At 38.9% G+C, this 17003-nt stretch overlaps 1 protein-coding gene across 14 annotated transcripts in view; it reads right to left on the reverse strand.

The window, feature by feature from the left end:
* Window positions 1-17003, reverse strand: part of Synd (protein kinase C and casein kinase substrate in neurons protein Synd) — a 262630-nt gene that overhangs the window by 61327 nt on the left and 184300 nt on the right. For all 14 annotated transcript variants that reach the window (XM_090383311.1, XM_090383314.1, XM_090383317.1 and 11 more), the window contains 2 exons: window positions 3841-4067; window positions 175-295 (listed from right to left, as the gene is read on the reverse strand). In XM_090383311.1, coding sequence (XP_090239437.1) covers window positions 175-295; window positions 3841-4067 — 348 coding nt within the window. The remainder of the gene's footprint in view (window positions 1-174; window positions 296-3840; window positions 4068-17003) is intronic.

Raw genomic sequence — 17003 nt, forward strand, 5'->3', positions numbered from 1 at the left:
TCAAAATAAAAATAAAGAAATTTTATTTCTTTATTTTGATTTTGAATTTACTTTATTTTTTTTATTTTTATAAAGAAAAGAAATAAAGCAGTTCGGTTAGCAAAAAAAGATGCTTAAAACAGCCAACTTATTCTTTTGGAATGGATTGGAGGAGGACTTAAAAAGTAACAATACCTCAAATTGTGGCCAGTTCATTGCCATTCCTATGCCATGATTATTGGACCACCATTTTAGGTCTTTTGTAGCATCAGCATTCTGTATGGTATGTCTATACTCTTCATAAATCTGGGGTAATCTGAAAATAAGTAAGAAAACTTGGCTAAATACAAAAATGTATTATTTGTATTAGTATTAGCTACATGGTGCAAGAAAGTCAAATCAGAGTGTAAGAATGCTGATCAGGAAGAGAAAAAAGACAGGATGATAAATCCTCAACTGAAACCTGTGAGCTATGCATCCATTACTGAACTTGGGCTCTGCCTAAAACTAACAGATGGTTTGCAAGTCCCACACTATTTCAGTGACAGTATGGATTTGCAGCCTGTAAACTGAAAAGGTTAATCTTTAAAGAAAAGAAAAGGCAAAAAAAAAAAAAAAAAATGGTGACTGCTAAAGTGAAGAAACAAATATTCTTTAATACATGTTAGGCAGTTTATCATTAATAAAATGGCATTATAAAACAAGAAGTATCAAAGCAGTCTATAATCCACAGAGTAACAGTGAGTGATACCAGGAAATAAGTGATCAGAAATCAGATGCTGTAAAACAGAGTACAAATGGGGATGTGTGTTTAGACAGATCGGACAGGGAAAAAAAAAAAAAAACCATATGAGTGCTTCAGAAAGTGCCAGGCAGCACAGCAAGCATTTTTTTCACCAAATAGACATTACAAAGTGAATGCACACTGTGTACATAAAAAAGTGTTACTTAAAAAGAATATTTCCTAGAATTTCGATACAAATTGATAGGTATCACAATGAACAAGACACCTTTTCGTGAGAGAAAACCAACCAAAGATAGATCCACTTGCTCATCTTATAAGGTACTTCCCTATACATATTCCAGCTACTGCTGAAAAGTTTCCATGTAGTGAGTACTGTTTGTTTGTTGTGTATGTCCAGGAAGAAAGAAAACAAGCTAGGAAGAAGTGTAGGGTCATTCCTCAATCAGTTTGAAGCATGTGGCACCAAAAGGAAGTATTAAACTTACATTCTGATTTTTTCTAATATTGTCAAGAGAATTATAATTGAATATCACTGATAAATTCATTACTGATTATCCATTGAAAAGTGTGTTCCATTTGAAAAGTTCGTTAATTTTGTTATCAGTTCTTACATAATATCTAAAGCCTTGAGAAATTATTTGCTACTAAACATTTCTCAAGCCAAGTTTTTGTCAACATCTGGAAAATTAAAATCTCTCAACAAGACTTTCTAATCTGCTGGCCAACGATGTTTGTCTGCATGGAGTTCATTATACTCATCACAGCCATTTGGTTTGTAACCTATTCCTACTAAAATTTCAAAAGAAAGAAAAAAAAAAAAAACTGAACATACACCACATATATATGAAAATTAGATGGTTTATTGATTGTTATCCAGAGATGAAGAGGACTTCCTACACAGACATTCAATTAACTAATTAAATTACAACTTATCAACCTTTCAAATCCATTTATGATTTCATTCTCGAGACAAGTCGCTAAACTACAGAAGTGATTTGGCTCTTCTGAGACAGGTTATGAACTGTTTAAATTTGATTTAAAAAAACAAGCAGTCTCAGACAAAAGTTTTAATGCAAACACATTTTCATAATATGCCCTTTAAATTGCATTCCACAACTGGAAATATGATGTATTTTTAAAATTTTTAACTTAACTAACCTTGTGAATGAGATCATTTATTTTTTAAATAGTTATAGTGTTAACCACCACACACACAAAAAAAAAAATCTTGGCAATGAAAGAGAGAAGGCTTAAATTCTCCAACGCTTTACTACTGTAAAAATTGCACTTTCTACAAATGCAGGTGCAACTGTTATTTTACAGCAGTAATGATTGCACTTTCTTGGTTCAAGAAATCAACCTAAGATGAACTGGTAAATTATTAAAAATAACAGAATTGTCATTTTAAGTCATTTATATTTAAGAGAAAAAAAATTAACTTGAAAAATAAAAACGAATTACAAGACACTTGTCAGCAACGGGGTCCATTCTATTTTTAGAGGCCAAACCAAAATCCTGTTCAATATCCCCCACCCACCAGCATCCCTCTCACCATAAAAATCCACAGTCATATATAACCTGGAAGTACCTGTTCACTGTTTATATATCAGCAACTGGGTCTTTTAACTTGAGGCTATGACTGACTTTTTTCATGAACATAGCTGTTTACTAGAAATTTGGCCAGTTTTCCTATGAGATTTCTACTGATCATTACTTGCAAGTAATTGATGTAAGTACTACTTGTTTCAATCATTTTACATATTGTGTGACTCAGAGCATTCTGAATAATATGGAAATTATACATTCCTTTTTATCAATGAATTACACTAATCCTTGTTTGTTAGCCTATTAAAACAGGAGCACTCCAACAATGTGCAGTTGGACAAAATACTTAGTCAAGCCTAAATTTCACAGAGGAAGGCCTCTACTTCCTTTGTGAAATTTAGGCCTCCACATATTTTAACTGGATTTTCACAAAATCCAGTTAACATGTGTATTAACTGGATTTTGTAAAAATTGAGATTTTCCCAAAATCCAGTTAAAACATTTAACTTTCTCAAAAGTTAAATTACTTTTAACTAATACCAATATGATAATAAACAGTAGTCAAGAGAATTTTAGTAGTCAGGAAATATAATAAACTACCTTTTCCAGTCCTTTCCTAGTATTTAAAAATATGAATCTCTTATAATAGATTCTTCATGCAAGTAAAGAGAACACTTTCAGAGAAAAATGCATAAACTTAATTATTATTATTATTATTATTATTAGCCATATGGTGCAAGGAAGCCTGAGGCTTATGCTGCACTGGCCAAAAAAAAAAATTTCCCTATTACCCTGAGAGAGAGAGAGAGAGAGAGAGAGAGAGAGAGAGAGAGAGAAGTAAAAAGGAATCACCAAGAAAGAGAAGAATGATGATATCCAGCTCAGGACCCTGGGTGTGCCAAGCCCATACTCACCAGATGCGAGCCCCTGGGGGTAATTTTTTTATTTAATGTAGATTTTCTTTTAATAATGGTTATTTACCAAATTCTTGCAATTAGAAAGAATAATTGCTAATTACTACAACCAAAATATAAATCACTAGGATCCAAATCTAGTCCATCACTCTATTGAATAAAGTCAGAAGAAACTTGCTGACAATGCACTTGACTGTAGGTTGTAATTTTCAGTAAATGCATAAGGAAAAAAGTTTTATCAAAGAACAGAAGTAAAAGGAATAACTGAAGAGAAAGAAAAGTTAGTCTGGTGAGTGTAGAATTGAACAGCAAATGAATAGTAGCTAGTTACTGTGCGTACTCTGGAAGTAGTGCATGATCTGGAAGAAACAAAGAAGCAGAATTATAGCAATTCAGAGAACACTGAGCGTCATATGTAGATGAAATGAAAGTAAGCAGAAGCACTGAAGAATTGTTAGTCTCAGTAAGGAATAATGAAGGAGTAAAAGTAGGATCAAAGGAGCAACAGAAATTTTGTAAATCAAAATATTCAAGGTATAGTCAGCTGTAAGTCTACTAAAATTAAACAGCTGTAAGTCCACTGAAAACAGTGAACTTTGTATATAGCTATAATACTATAATAAAATGCAAGTTTTTAGATAAACAATGATCACATACTCAGCATCTGTGGAGATGTTCAGGCACGAATGAATACCAAATAGCATTTCCTTGAAAAAATTCAACCTCTTTTCTTCAAATTCTTGGCACTTGTCAAAAACTACAGTCATATCTTCCATATATTTGGCATTGTAATCATTTATCTCTCGAAGTGCCTGTTCGTACCGTTCTTTAGTTTTTTGGACTTCCTCTTTACACTTAGTAACACGGTCTTGAAGTTTTTTTACCTGCAAGAATTTTTTATTTAAAATCATCAAAACAAAGCAGCAAGCAATTAGAAATATACATATAATAACATTTACGTATGTACGTACGTGTGTATGTGTGTGTGCAGCAATTTCTTGTTCAACACACTCTTAAAACACACATTTTCATTAATACATAGCTTTCTTATTACAGAACATATTACTTATAAGACAGAATGCATCCATTATTACATGGCTTCCACACAGTAAACAAACTAATTTTGTAAATAATCAGAGAAAGCAATTAGCAGTACAATACAGTACTAAACAGGCAACAAGGAATGGCTTGACTACATCAAAGCCCTCCATGTACACAAATATCATTACTAAGAGCAATGCCACATCATAATCTGTGCCTTCTGATTTGGTTTCATGACTTGTAATTCAACACTATGCAAGGTGCAAAAGATGACTCTAAAAAGGGGGATCATCTTACAGGATAAATATATGATTATGCATGAGTTTTCAAGGCAAAAACCAGAGGTTGACTTATACACCAGAATATATAGTATTTACTTTGTTATAGTGTCACAAATTGATTTAGGATTAAAATACTTATACCACCATATACATTTACAGTAAACTAATTCAAAAGTGTACAAGTCTCAACAATATAAAAAGCTTACACATTAAAAATGAGAGAGAAAGTTGCCGTCAACTTGTTACCTTCTGATGAATTGTTTGAGGGGGACAGGGAGGTTCTGTAAGAGGCTTGAAGACAGACTTCTGATAATCTATTAGAAGTATAGTCCACAGCATCTATATCCTTCCATATCATACAGTTTATCTAACCTAACTAACCAATGTCAATTGAATGGCTAATTGTTATAAAAAGCTACATCTAAATCAATTTTAGATAGCCAACCGGGCTAGCCGGGTGGGTAAAGTGCCTGTCTGGCAACCCAAAGGTCGTGGGTTTGATTCCCGCCTCAGGCTTGGATCAAAGTACTGCAAAAACCTTGGGAGGTGCATTATGGCCACAGAAGCCTATGCGCCAACAACTACCAAAAAAAAAAAAGTTTTTAGATATTGTAATGTTAAATCAATTTGTACAATAATAACGTAAATTTCTAGTTTCCTACCCTGAACAATGAAGGCAGATGAATTCCAATGATGCCAATGCATCTAACAATAACCCTTCTGTCTCCTTGACAAGTTTGAAGAATATGGAAATGTCACAACTTTAATAGGAAAGAATGGGTAGAAAAGAACATCAAGAACTGCTGAAATCTCCCAGGCCATCAAGAAGTGCACATGAGACAATGTTCCTGAGAACTACATTTAAGTCATTCAAGTACAATGAGAATCTTAAAGGCCAAAGCTCAAACCTTTTATACCTCAGAAATTGTAAATGATTCAGGAAGACAAACCTTATTGACAGCACAATTTTATTAATGGTACTGTCATACAGAAAATGTGCAAATGTGTCTGCATCACAAAGGGCAAAGTGAGTAATTACAGACCTGTAAGCTTGACTTCTATTCTAGAGAAAATAGTCAGCAATTAAAGAGGTTTTGCAGATCACCCTGACAGGAATGCAGGGCAATATACAGTACAGAAATATTGCAGCATGCACTTAAGAGAAGATCATGTCTGACCAATCTGATTGGCTACTAAGATACTGTAATGAAGGAACTGGATGCAAAAATTAATTCTAACATCATATACTGAGATTTCAGTAAAACTTTTAATACTGCTCCACATGAAAGACTGCTGTACAAACTGGGGCAGTATAGCATTGGGGCAAGTTACTGGTATGGATAAAGGGATGGTTGAGTGACAAAACACAAAGAGGGTAGCTATAAATGAGCACTGCTCTTTTTGGACCAGTGTTATTAGTAGAGTTCCCCAGGGTTCATCGCATGGGACCCTTACCATTTGTAAAATTTATTAATGATATTGATGACAGCATATCAAGCTTATTGGTAAATAAATTTGATGAATTTGAGGTATTGCTCAAAACATCAAAGGCAGATATTGTTGGGATATCAGAGACGTGGTGTCACACAGATATAAGTAATGCGGAACTGGAATTTGGGGAATACAATGTGTATAGAAAGGATAGACAGGACAGGAGGGGAGGAGGGGTTATGCTATTAATTAAGAAACACATAAAGTCCAAGGAAGTGAAGCCAGTTGACATCGATGGACAGGGCAGTGCCGAATCAGTTTGGTGTGACATAAGCATAGGGAAATCAAAATTGAGAGTAGGAGTGTGCTATAGGCCTAATGACTCTGATGAGTATAATAAGATATTGTACAGGGAAATAGAGTGGGCCAGTAAATCAGAGAGTCTTATAATGGGGGATTTTAATTTCCCAGATATTGACTGGAATTTGTGGGTTGGTCACTCGCACACTAGCAAGGCTTTTGTGGATTTATTGGATGATTGTTTTCTACATCAGCATGTTCGTGAGGCAACAAGAGGGAGCAATACTCTTGATCTGATTATCAGTAGTGACTCTTCGTGCATTAAGAACCTGCAGATAAATGAACCACTAGGTGGCAGTGATCACAGTGTGTTGAAGTGGGATTTACTCAAGGAGGTAACTACCATCAGAGGTAAAGGGAAGGGTTTTTGTTTTCGTAAAGGCGACTATGATGGTCTGAGACAGTATTTAAATTCTGTACAGTGGGACCAACTGATGATGTTACCAACAGCAAACTCTAAATGGGAAGCATTCAAGGAACTAATCTTGGAGGCTACCAGGCTTTACATACCAACTAAGAAATATTGTTCAAGGTTTAGGCCTAAATGGTTGTCAGATGAACTAATGAGACATGTGGCAGAGAAGAAAAATGCATGGGATACATATAAATTAATGGGTGACATGGAAGCCTATGATAGATATAAGTTGGTCTGTAACCAAGTCACAAAGGAGATTAGGCAGGCAAAGGCAGACTACGAAAAATCCTTGGCAAAGGATGCAAAGAAAAACAGAAAAGAGTTCTTTACATACTTGAACTCGAGAAGGAAAGGGATGAATCAGATTGGTCCACTGGATATTGATGGTTCAACAGTTGAGGATCCTGCTCAGGTGGCTAACAATCTAAACGAGTATTTTGCATCTACATTCACGCATGAGGAGTTATTCAGGAAGGAGAATGATGTAGGTAAAGTAAACATTGGCAGTGAGCTGGATGATTTTGTAATAACTGAGAGGAAAGTGGAGGAGAGATTGTTGAGGATAAACATAAAAAAGGCACCTGGGGTGGATGGGATCTATCCAGTTATATTAAAGGAGGCAGCAAAGGAAGTATGCAAACCCCTAGCCATAATTATGAGAGCTTCTTTGGACTCAGGGGAGGTACCCATAGACTGGAGATGTGCAAATGTAACCCCAATTCACAAAGGAGGATCAAAGGCTGACACAAGTAATTATAGACCTGTTAGTTTAACTTCTGTTCCAGGTAAATTAATGGAGGCACTGGTTAAAGAAGCACTGCAGGATCATCTAGACAAGAATTCAGTTATAGCTCAGACGCAGCATGGTTTTGTTAAGGGCAGGTCTTGCCTGACCAATTTGATTGGATACTATGATGTAGTCACAAAAGAACTGGATGCAGGGAATAACTTTGATATTATATATTTGGATCTTAGAAAGGCTTTTGATACTGTTGCACATGGAAGACTGCTGCACAAATTGGAGCAGTGTGGCATTGGAGGCAAATTGCTACTATGGATAAGGGGATGGTTGAGTGGCAGAAGACAGAGAGTGGTAATCAATGGACACTGCTCAACGTGGACTAATGTTATTAGTGGAGTTCCTCAAGGTTCAGTGTTGGGTCCGTTGTTGTTTTCGGTGTTTATGAATGATATTGATGATGGGATATCAAGTTTAATGTCCAAGTTTGCAGATGATACAAAGGTTGGCAGGGTCGTTAAGGACACTACTGACGCTATGCTGCTGCAACAGGATCTGGAAAGGTTGAACAGATGGGCTGAGAGGTGGCAAATGAAGTTTAACATTGACAAATGTAAAGTACTACATATGGGAAACAGTAACCCCAGAGCAACGTATCAACTCTGCGGTACTGCACTGACAGTGGTGGAGAATGAAAAGGACCTGGGGGTAATTGTGCAGGGAGATATGAAGTTCTCTGAGCAGTGCAGACGAGCTGCAAGAGTAGCTCATGGTGTCTTGTCAATGATGTACAGGAATTTTTCTAGCAGGGATAAGGAGGTGATTATTCCCTTGTATAAGGCAATGGTTAGGCCACATCTTGAGTACTGTATACAGGTCTGGAGGCCTCATTTCAAGAAGGATGTAGAGCTGCTGGAACGGGTACAGAGAAGGGCAACAAGATTAGTAAATGGAACAAAGGGTTGCTCTTACGAAGAAAGGCTTAAGTTTTGCAAATTACAGAGTCTGGAGACTAGGCACCGGCGAGGTGATCTGATAGAGGTGTATAAGGCCTTGAATGGTTTGAGCATGCTCAATGCCAATGGGATTCTTCATCTTTCTCAGAATAATCACCTCAGAGGGCATAAATTCAAATTGAGGAAGGACGGATGTCGGATAGATGTGCGGAAATTTGCCTTTGGCCAGCGGGTGGTTGGTTGGTGGAACCGACTTCCATCACTTGTTGTTGAAGTTGATAGCCTAAACAAATTTAAAGCTCAACTGGACAGGTATTTCGAACGAACGGAGGGGTGAAATGGGAGTGGGTTTTTTTTTTTTTTTTTTTTTTTTGGCTGATGCTGAATAAGCTTGCTTTCTTGCATCGTATGCCTCTACTAATGCTAATGCTAATGCTATTGTCTAAGTTTGCAAATAATACAAAGGTTAGTAGGGTGGTTAGTAACAGAAAATGAAGTATGCTACTGCAACAAGAATTAGAAAAATCAGGCAGATGGGATAAGAAGTGGTAATTGAGATATTCAACATCGATAAATGAAGGTACTATTATGGACAGCAGTAATCACAGAATATATACCAATTGGGTGGTACCATATTTAAGGTGGTGGAGAACAAAGAGACCTAGGCATAACTGTATTGTCCTTGAAGTTCCTAGAACTGTGTGGACAGGTTGCTAGGACAGCCCATGGGGATCTGTCAGTGACATACAATCAGTGAAATGTATGTCAGTGACATACATTTTGCCAGCAGGAACAAGGATGTAATTATCACATTATATATGGCAATGGTTATGCCACATCTTAAATAGTGAATACGGGACTGGAAGCCTGATTTTAAGAAGGATGTGGAGTTGTTGGAATGGGTGCAGTAAAGAGCAGTGAGATCAGTGAGGGGAACAAAAGTGTGCTCTCTTAAGAAGAAAGGCTTCAGTTCGGCAAACTGCAACACTTGGAGACTAGACATATGAAGAAGAACTGATTAAACTGTTTAAGGCTCAATGAATTGAGTAAACTAAATGTTGATGTCATCATTTTTCTTCCTAGGACATAAAGGGGGCATAAATTTAAATTGAAAAAGGAGGCACAGGATATTAGCATTAGCATTAGTAGAGGCATTTGATGCAAGAAAGCAAGCTTATGCAGCATCAGCCAAAAAAAAAAAAAAAAAAAAAAAAACCCCCCACTTCCACTTCACCCCTCTGTTCGTTCAAAATACCTGTCCAGCTGAGCCTTAAACTTATTTAGGCTATCAACCTCCACCACAAGGGATGGGAGTCTGTTCCACCAACCAACCACCCGCTGGCTAAAGGCAAATTTCCGCACGTCTATCCTACATCTGTCTTTCCTCAATTTGAATTTATGCCCTCTCAGGTGATTTTTCTGAGCTAGAGGAAGAATCCCATCAGCATTGAGCATGCTTAAACCATTCAAGGCTTTATACACCTCTATCAGATCACCTCGCTGGTGCCTAGTCTCCAGACACTGTAATTTGCAAAACTTAAGCCTTTCTTCGTAAGAGCACCCCTTTGTTCCATTCACTAATCTTGTTGCCCTTCTCTGTACTCGTTCCAGCAGCTCTACATCCTTCTTGAAATGAGGCCTCCAGACCTGTATACAGTACTCTAGGTGTGGCCTGACCATTGCCTTATACAATGGAATAATCACCTCCTTATCCCTGCTGGAAAAATTCCTGTATATCATTGACAATCCTCCATGGGCTACTCTTGCAGCCCGTCTGCACTGCTCAGAGAACTTCATATCTGCCTGCACAACCACCCCCAGGTCCCTTTCATTCTCTACCACTGTCAGTGTAGTACCACAGAGTTGATACGTTGCTCTGGGGTTGCTGTTTCCCATGTGTAGTACTTTACATTTGTCAATGTTAAACTTCGTTTGCCACCTCTCAGCCCATCTGCTCAACCTTTCCAGATCCTGTTGCAGCAGCATAGTGTCAGTAGTGTCCTTGACAACCCTGCCAACCTTTGTATCGTCTGCAAACTTGATATTAGCAAAATTAAGCTTGATATACCATCATCAATATCATTTATAAATACAGAAAACAACAATGGACCCAACACTGAATGGACCCAACCTGAGGAACTCCACTAATAACATTAGTCCACAATGAGCAGTGTCCATTGATTACCACTCTCTGTCTTCTCCCCCTCAACCATCCCTTTATCCGTAGCAGCAATTTGCCTCCAATGCCACACTGGTCCAATTTGTGCAGCAGTCTTCCATGTGCAACAGTATCAAAAGCCTTTCTAAGATCCAAATATATGATAGCAAAGTTATTCCCTGCATCCAGTTCCTTTGTGACCATATCATAGTTTCCAATCAAATTGGTAAGACAAGACTTCCCCTTAAGAAAACCATGCTGTGTCCGAGCTATAACTGAAGTCTTGTCTAGATGATCCTGCAGTGCTTCTTTAACCAGTGCCTCCATTAATTTCCCTGGAACAGAAGTTAAACTAACAGGTCTATAATTACTTGTGTCACCCTTTGATCCTCCTTTGTGAATTGGGATCACATTTGCACATCTCCAGTCCATGGGAACCTCCCCTGAGTTCAAGGAAACTCTCATAATTATGGCTAAGGGTTTGCTTACTTCCTTTGCTGCCTCCTTTAATATAATAGGATAGCTCCCATCCACCCCGGGTGCCTTTTTTATGTTTATCTTCAACAATTTCTCCTCCACTTTCCTCTCAGTTATTAGAAAATCATCTAGCTCGCTGTTTATTGTTATTATTTGGTTTTTAGAGCATTAGCAACTAAGGCCATATTGCTCCGGGGGATATGTGGTGGTCATTTCCTGACCTTTCCGCATCCACCGTATTTGGTGGGCACGGGCTCGAACCCCAGTCTAATCAAGAAGTGTGTGCTGCGCACTGCTGCTCCTGCCCACCTGGCTATGGAGGTGCCTCTCTCTCTCACTGCCAGAATTTAATTCATCTCTGGCATTCCCCTCCCTGAATAATTCCTCGTGTGTGAATGTAGATGCAAAATATTAATTTACCTGAGCAGGATCATCAACAGTTGAACCATCAATAACCAGTGGACCAATCTGATTCATCCCTTTCCTTCTGGAGTTTGCATAGGTAAAGAACTCTTTGCTGTTTTTCTTTGCATCCTTTGCCAAAGATTTCTCATAATCTGCCTTTGCCTGCCTAATCTCCTTTGTGACTTGGTTACAGACCAGCTTATATCTATCATAGGCTTCCATGTCACCCATTAATTTATATGTATCCCATGCATTTTTCTTCTCTGCCACATGGCTCATCAGTTCATCTGACATCTATTTAGACCTAAATCTTGAACAATATTTCTTAGTTGGTATGTACAGCCTAGTAGCTTCCAAGATTAATTCTTTGAATGCCTCCCATTTGAATTTGCTGTTGGTAACATCATCAGTTGGTCCCACCGTATACAATTTAAATACTGTCTCAGACCACTGTAGTCGCCTTTACGAAAGCAAAAACCCTTCTCTTTACCCCTGATGGTAGTTACTTCCTTGAGTAAATCCCACTTCAGCACACTGTGATTACTGCCACCTAGTGGTTCCTTTATCTGCAGATTCTTAATGCATGAAGAATCACTACTGATAATCAGAACAAGAGTATTACTCCCTCTAGGTGTACCTCCCAAATATGCTGATGTAGAAAACAATCATCCAATAAATCCACAAAAGCTTTGCTAGTGTGTGAGTGACCAACCCACAAATTCCAGTCAATATCTGGGAAATTAAAATCCCCCATTATAAGACTCTCTGATTTACTGGCCCACTCTTTCCCTGTACAGTTTCTTATTATACTCATCAGAGTCATTAGGCCTATTACACACTCCTACCCTCAATTTTGATCTCCCAGTGCTTATATCACATCCAACTGACTCAACACTGCACTCTCCAGCGATGTCGACTGGCTGCACTTCCTTGGATTTTATGTGTTTCTAATAGCATAACCCCTTCTCCCTTCCTATCCATTATGAATGTGAGGGGGCATAAATTCAAATTGAGGAAAGACAGTTGTAGAATAGATGTGCAGAAATTTGCCTTTAGCCAGTGGGTGGTTAATTGCTGGAACAAACTTCCATCTGTCGTTATGGAAGTTGATAGCTTAAATAAATTTGAGGAGAAACTGGACAAACGTTTAGAGGGAATGGATGTGTGATTTTTTTTTTTTTTTTTGGCTGATGCTTTTTGGCTCGTATGCTTGCTTTCTTGCATCACATGCCTCCATTACTATGTCACACCACCAACCCAAGTTGAAAGTGTGCAAATCTAACCTAGAACTAATACTCGCTTCTAATCTACTGCAGCTGCAGCATTTGCAGACCAATGGAATTTATGCTGGTACAACTGAGCCAATATATGTTTGCAAGGTACTTCTGGCACATTACAACATTTGAGAAAGCATGTCCAAATGTTTTTTTGTCATACAGCATTCTTCATCTTTTTGGGCTGTCAGATCCTCTCTAAGTCTACCTACTTAAGCACCAATTAGATGCGAATTAGTTCCATACTACTGGCTATATGGATAATGGTACCCATATAGCTGCTATAGATTCAAATAAATAGCAGCATATTTCTCCTTCAAGAGCAGTACCATTTATTTGAAGTTCAGGCAAAACACCTGCAATTGAGGCATCTTGCTTCACAATGTAAGATATATACACTTTATAGCAAACTTATGTTTATTCTTGCCTATGTACAAAACTGAGGCTTTATCCACCCTTGAAATCACACAGAATAAAGATTTGTCGACACAAAATAATAATTCTGAGAACAACTGGTAAGGTAAGCTTTAATCTTTCTGTGAATGTTTGCCCACTACAAAGAGTCAAATGCAAGGTCTATAAAGTACAGTGTAAGTGTGTGTTTAGGTCAAGTGGCACCAGGGGTTTACCCCATCTCCGCGTAGTTTACATTGTGGTGTGTTACAGTACGCTGTAAATGCCAGAGATTTAAAAGTGTGTGGGTCTTGGATCGTTTAGTGTCGTGTACCGTTGTTCTTCTGGTCGTTTAGCCGCTAAACCCCAATTGGGGCCCAAAGTTGCCCCACTTACGCCCCGTGGAGGCAGACCAGGAACCCAGTAGCTTATATGCACTCTGGCAGGTCCTGCCACCTAATTTCATGAGATTTCGGTGGCTAGGACCTAAAAAAAAAAAAAAAAAAAAAAACACAGGGGCACTTAAGTTTAGAAAAGCCAGAAGGGGTTAATGTGGTTCAGTTTTCAGTTTAGAAATCGTTAATTTTGATTAGTTATGTGGGGTTTACGCTGCCGTATTAGTCAGAGTAGGGGAAGAGACTGAAGACTGGGGGAAAAGACAGAAGTATGGGGTCGATAGGGTAGGCAACCCCAGATGGTCAGTAAGGCATGCCCATGCCTCACCAGGCGAAATATGTGGGGGTAGGGGAGGGAGGAAACAGGAAGACCATCTCCTCCTCCCCCCTGCGGGGATAGGGAAAAAAAGGTACCAGGCAAGGGAGCTGGTAGAGATCGCCTTTTGGCTACATGGCAGTGAGGCTGCATCAGTCGTAGTGTAGTCATAAGTCCGGTAGTAGAGTCACTCGTGGGATAGTGTCCCGTCCAAGTTGAATGTCTTTGTTTTGGTTCTCTATCTTCATTCAGTATATTTGTCAGTTTCATTTAGGTCTCATATTTGTTGGTACATAGGCAAGGTTTCTTAGTAGACAGACAGTAGCTTCCACATAACTGGGGTGTGTCCTAAAGGATGTTTTTTTTTTTTATCTGGCTGGTCGCCTTTCACTCCTGGTGTATTGCATATAGGGTTCTCCTTCTTGAGAAGAGTTCTTGAGCGAAGTTGGTCAGGGCTCTGTATTCCTCCTCTGAATCCAATAGGTGAAACTCTTGCCCTCTGGGGAGGTATCTTATACTCGTGATTAGAATGCACCTGAGATCCTCGTATTGCAGACAGTCGTACACGAGGTGTTCCCAGGTTTCGATCTCTCCACATGTACAGGATGGGTCCTCTACAAGGGCGAAGTACATTAACTTTGCGTTAAAGGGGCTGTGTCCAGTTAGCAAGTATGTTGTTTGCAACCCCGGAAAGAACCAAGTAGGCGATTTTGGATAGATTTTTTCAAGTTTCGGTAAGAACTTGTGGGTGATTGCTCCTTTGGTTGTTTCTGCCCACCTGTCCTACCACACCTGTAGCAGGTGAGACTGAAGCCGGATCTTTTCTGCCTTATGGTTGTTTGTTGGGTCTATTGTAAATTCCAAGAAAGTGGTGGTTATTCCCTTAGATAAGTAGTAGAGGAGTTCTGTTCTTGCGATTTCAAGATCAAGTGGAAGTACTACTGCTATCACCTGAAGCGCTGGGTTACTCACCGTTCTGCAGGCGCGGGTGGTAGTGAGGAGGATGGTGCATTGAATTGCATCCAGGGTTCTCTTATTTACGACCAAGGCAGTTTTGTCATACCAGATTGCTGAAGCATATGTAATTATTGGGAGGAAGGTTGTCTTGTAGTATAAGGCTAGGGTATGTTTTTTGAGACCCCAGTCTCGCCTTGTGACCCTAGCTACCATGGCAGAGTAGTTTCTGATCTTTTGTCTTAGGAATTTGAGATGTGGTTGGAAGGATAAGTTATTGTCTGACCCAGGTGTTTTAGTTGACTAGCAAACTTGATAGTTGTCCCATCAATCTTAATCTGGGGTGGTCGTCTCAGTTGCAGGGTTCCTTTGAGCAGCGCCGACAATGTCTTTGTCGGTGAAATTGTTAAGAAATTCTTCTTGGCCCACTGTTGGAGTATCTGCAGGGCTTGATTAGCTAGGATTTCCAATTGGGCTCTGGAGTTTGCTTGCACTGTCAAAATCAGGTCGTCTGCGAAGGCCTGCACCCCCACTGCACCTAGGTCCATTCTCAAGAACTCATCAAATACCAAGTTCCAGAGGAGGGGGCCCAATACAGACCCCTGTGGACATCCTCTGTGCACTGTTCTTGCGATCTTTTTGTATGGAGTGTTTATCTCAATTTTTCTTTGTGAGAGATAGGTTTCTATGACTTTATAGAGGTTGATGGGTACTTTAGCTTTCCTGAGTCTGCCCAAGACGCTTGGCCACCAGAGTGAGTCGAATGCCCTGGCAAAATCAATCGCTATTACGAGGAAATATTTGTTGTCACATTCTTTGACTTTGTTAGTTAGGTTTCTGAGGGCTTCTGCTGTGGAGGATCCCGGTTTAAATCCAAACTGATTCCCAGCTAGGAGGCCAGCTGCTTCGTAGTGTTGAAGGATTCGTTTGTGCAGTAGCCTTTCAAATAATTTGCTAACTACTGAAAGAAGTGCGATGGACCTGTAGGATTTTGGGCACTCTGATTTCTTAGTCGGACTCTTGATGATAAGTTTGATGTTGGCCGTTTTCCATTTTGTTGGGAATTTCCCTACCTCTAGGCATCTGTTGAACAGGGTCAATAGAAGTTGTGGTGTATATTCTATTACTTTTTTAAGCATTTCGGGTTCTATCATGTCTAGGCCGGGACATTTTCTCTTTCTTATCCGGGCGGCAGCAGTACTGAGCTCCTCCATGGTGAAGGGGGGGGGGCTCCATGATTTGTGTATTGTAGTTCAGGTTTTCTTGACAAAGATGATTTTGTTCCTGTAGAGTTGGGACTGCCGGTTCCTTGAATATGGCATTCAAGATGTTCTCCACCGATTGTTCCTAAGTTGTCATTTGACCTTGTGGGGTTCGTGTGATAGTCACTACCTCCCCCCTAGGGAGTTTGTTGGTAATAACCCTGTAGACTGTTCCCCAAGGGTCATCATTTCCAGTTGTTGTCACTAAGCGTTCCCAGGTTCGTTCCTTACTTTTTACGCTGATTTAATATAAAATGAAATCTAAAAAAATGTGAATTTTAAAGCGCCGTGAACATTTTCCGCCATAAAAAAACATGGGCACGGCTAAAATTATCTTTCCCAGTCAAAACAGCGCTCAGGGTTGACAAAATCGCGAGCGTTGATGTTTCTGCTAATCCTTGTTCAGTATGTGTTATGCGCTTGTCATGGGAGGTTTCGTCGTTTGCTTTTAATTTATATGCTTATAAATTGAATAAATTTATTAATTTATAAATTGATATACTTACAAAAGTGATAAATCTACCATTCTGCAGTGTAAAATAGACTTTTACGAGTGTGTTAACAGAAGAAAGTGACTTTATTGTGGACAAGTTCTTTCTAACCCATACAAAAATATGGCTACGAATAACAAGAGAAATGTGTAAATATCAAAGAAGGTGATGACATTAGTGAATAAAATTGAGTTATTAGACAAAATTTCTAATGGTGAAAGTGTCTCCTCAGTGGCAAAACATTATAAAATCAATGAGCCAAGGGTACGATCAATCAAACAATAGGAAGAAAAAATCTGCCATAGTGTCCGTGAAACCGCACTAATTGCTTCAAAAATTTGCTCTGTAACTCGTGATGTTAAATTGGAAAAAGCTTTAAATCTGTGGATAGAAGACCGAACTCAAAATAAAATTCCGTTAAGTTCACTCATCATTCGCGAAAAGGCAAAACACCTTTATCAACACTTTAGCG

This window comes from Mastigoproctus giganteus, chromosome 10 (assembly GCF_048544385.1).
Source record: "Mastigoproctus giganteus isolate SK-2022 chromosome 10, ASM4854438v1, whole genome shotgun sequence".
In the NCBI taxonomy this organism is placed as follows: Eukaryota; Metazoa; Arthropoda; class Arachnida; order Uropygi; family Thelyphonidae; genus Mastigoproctus; species Mastigoproctus giganteus.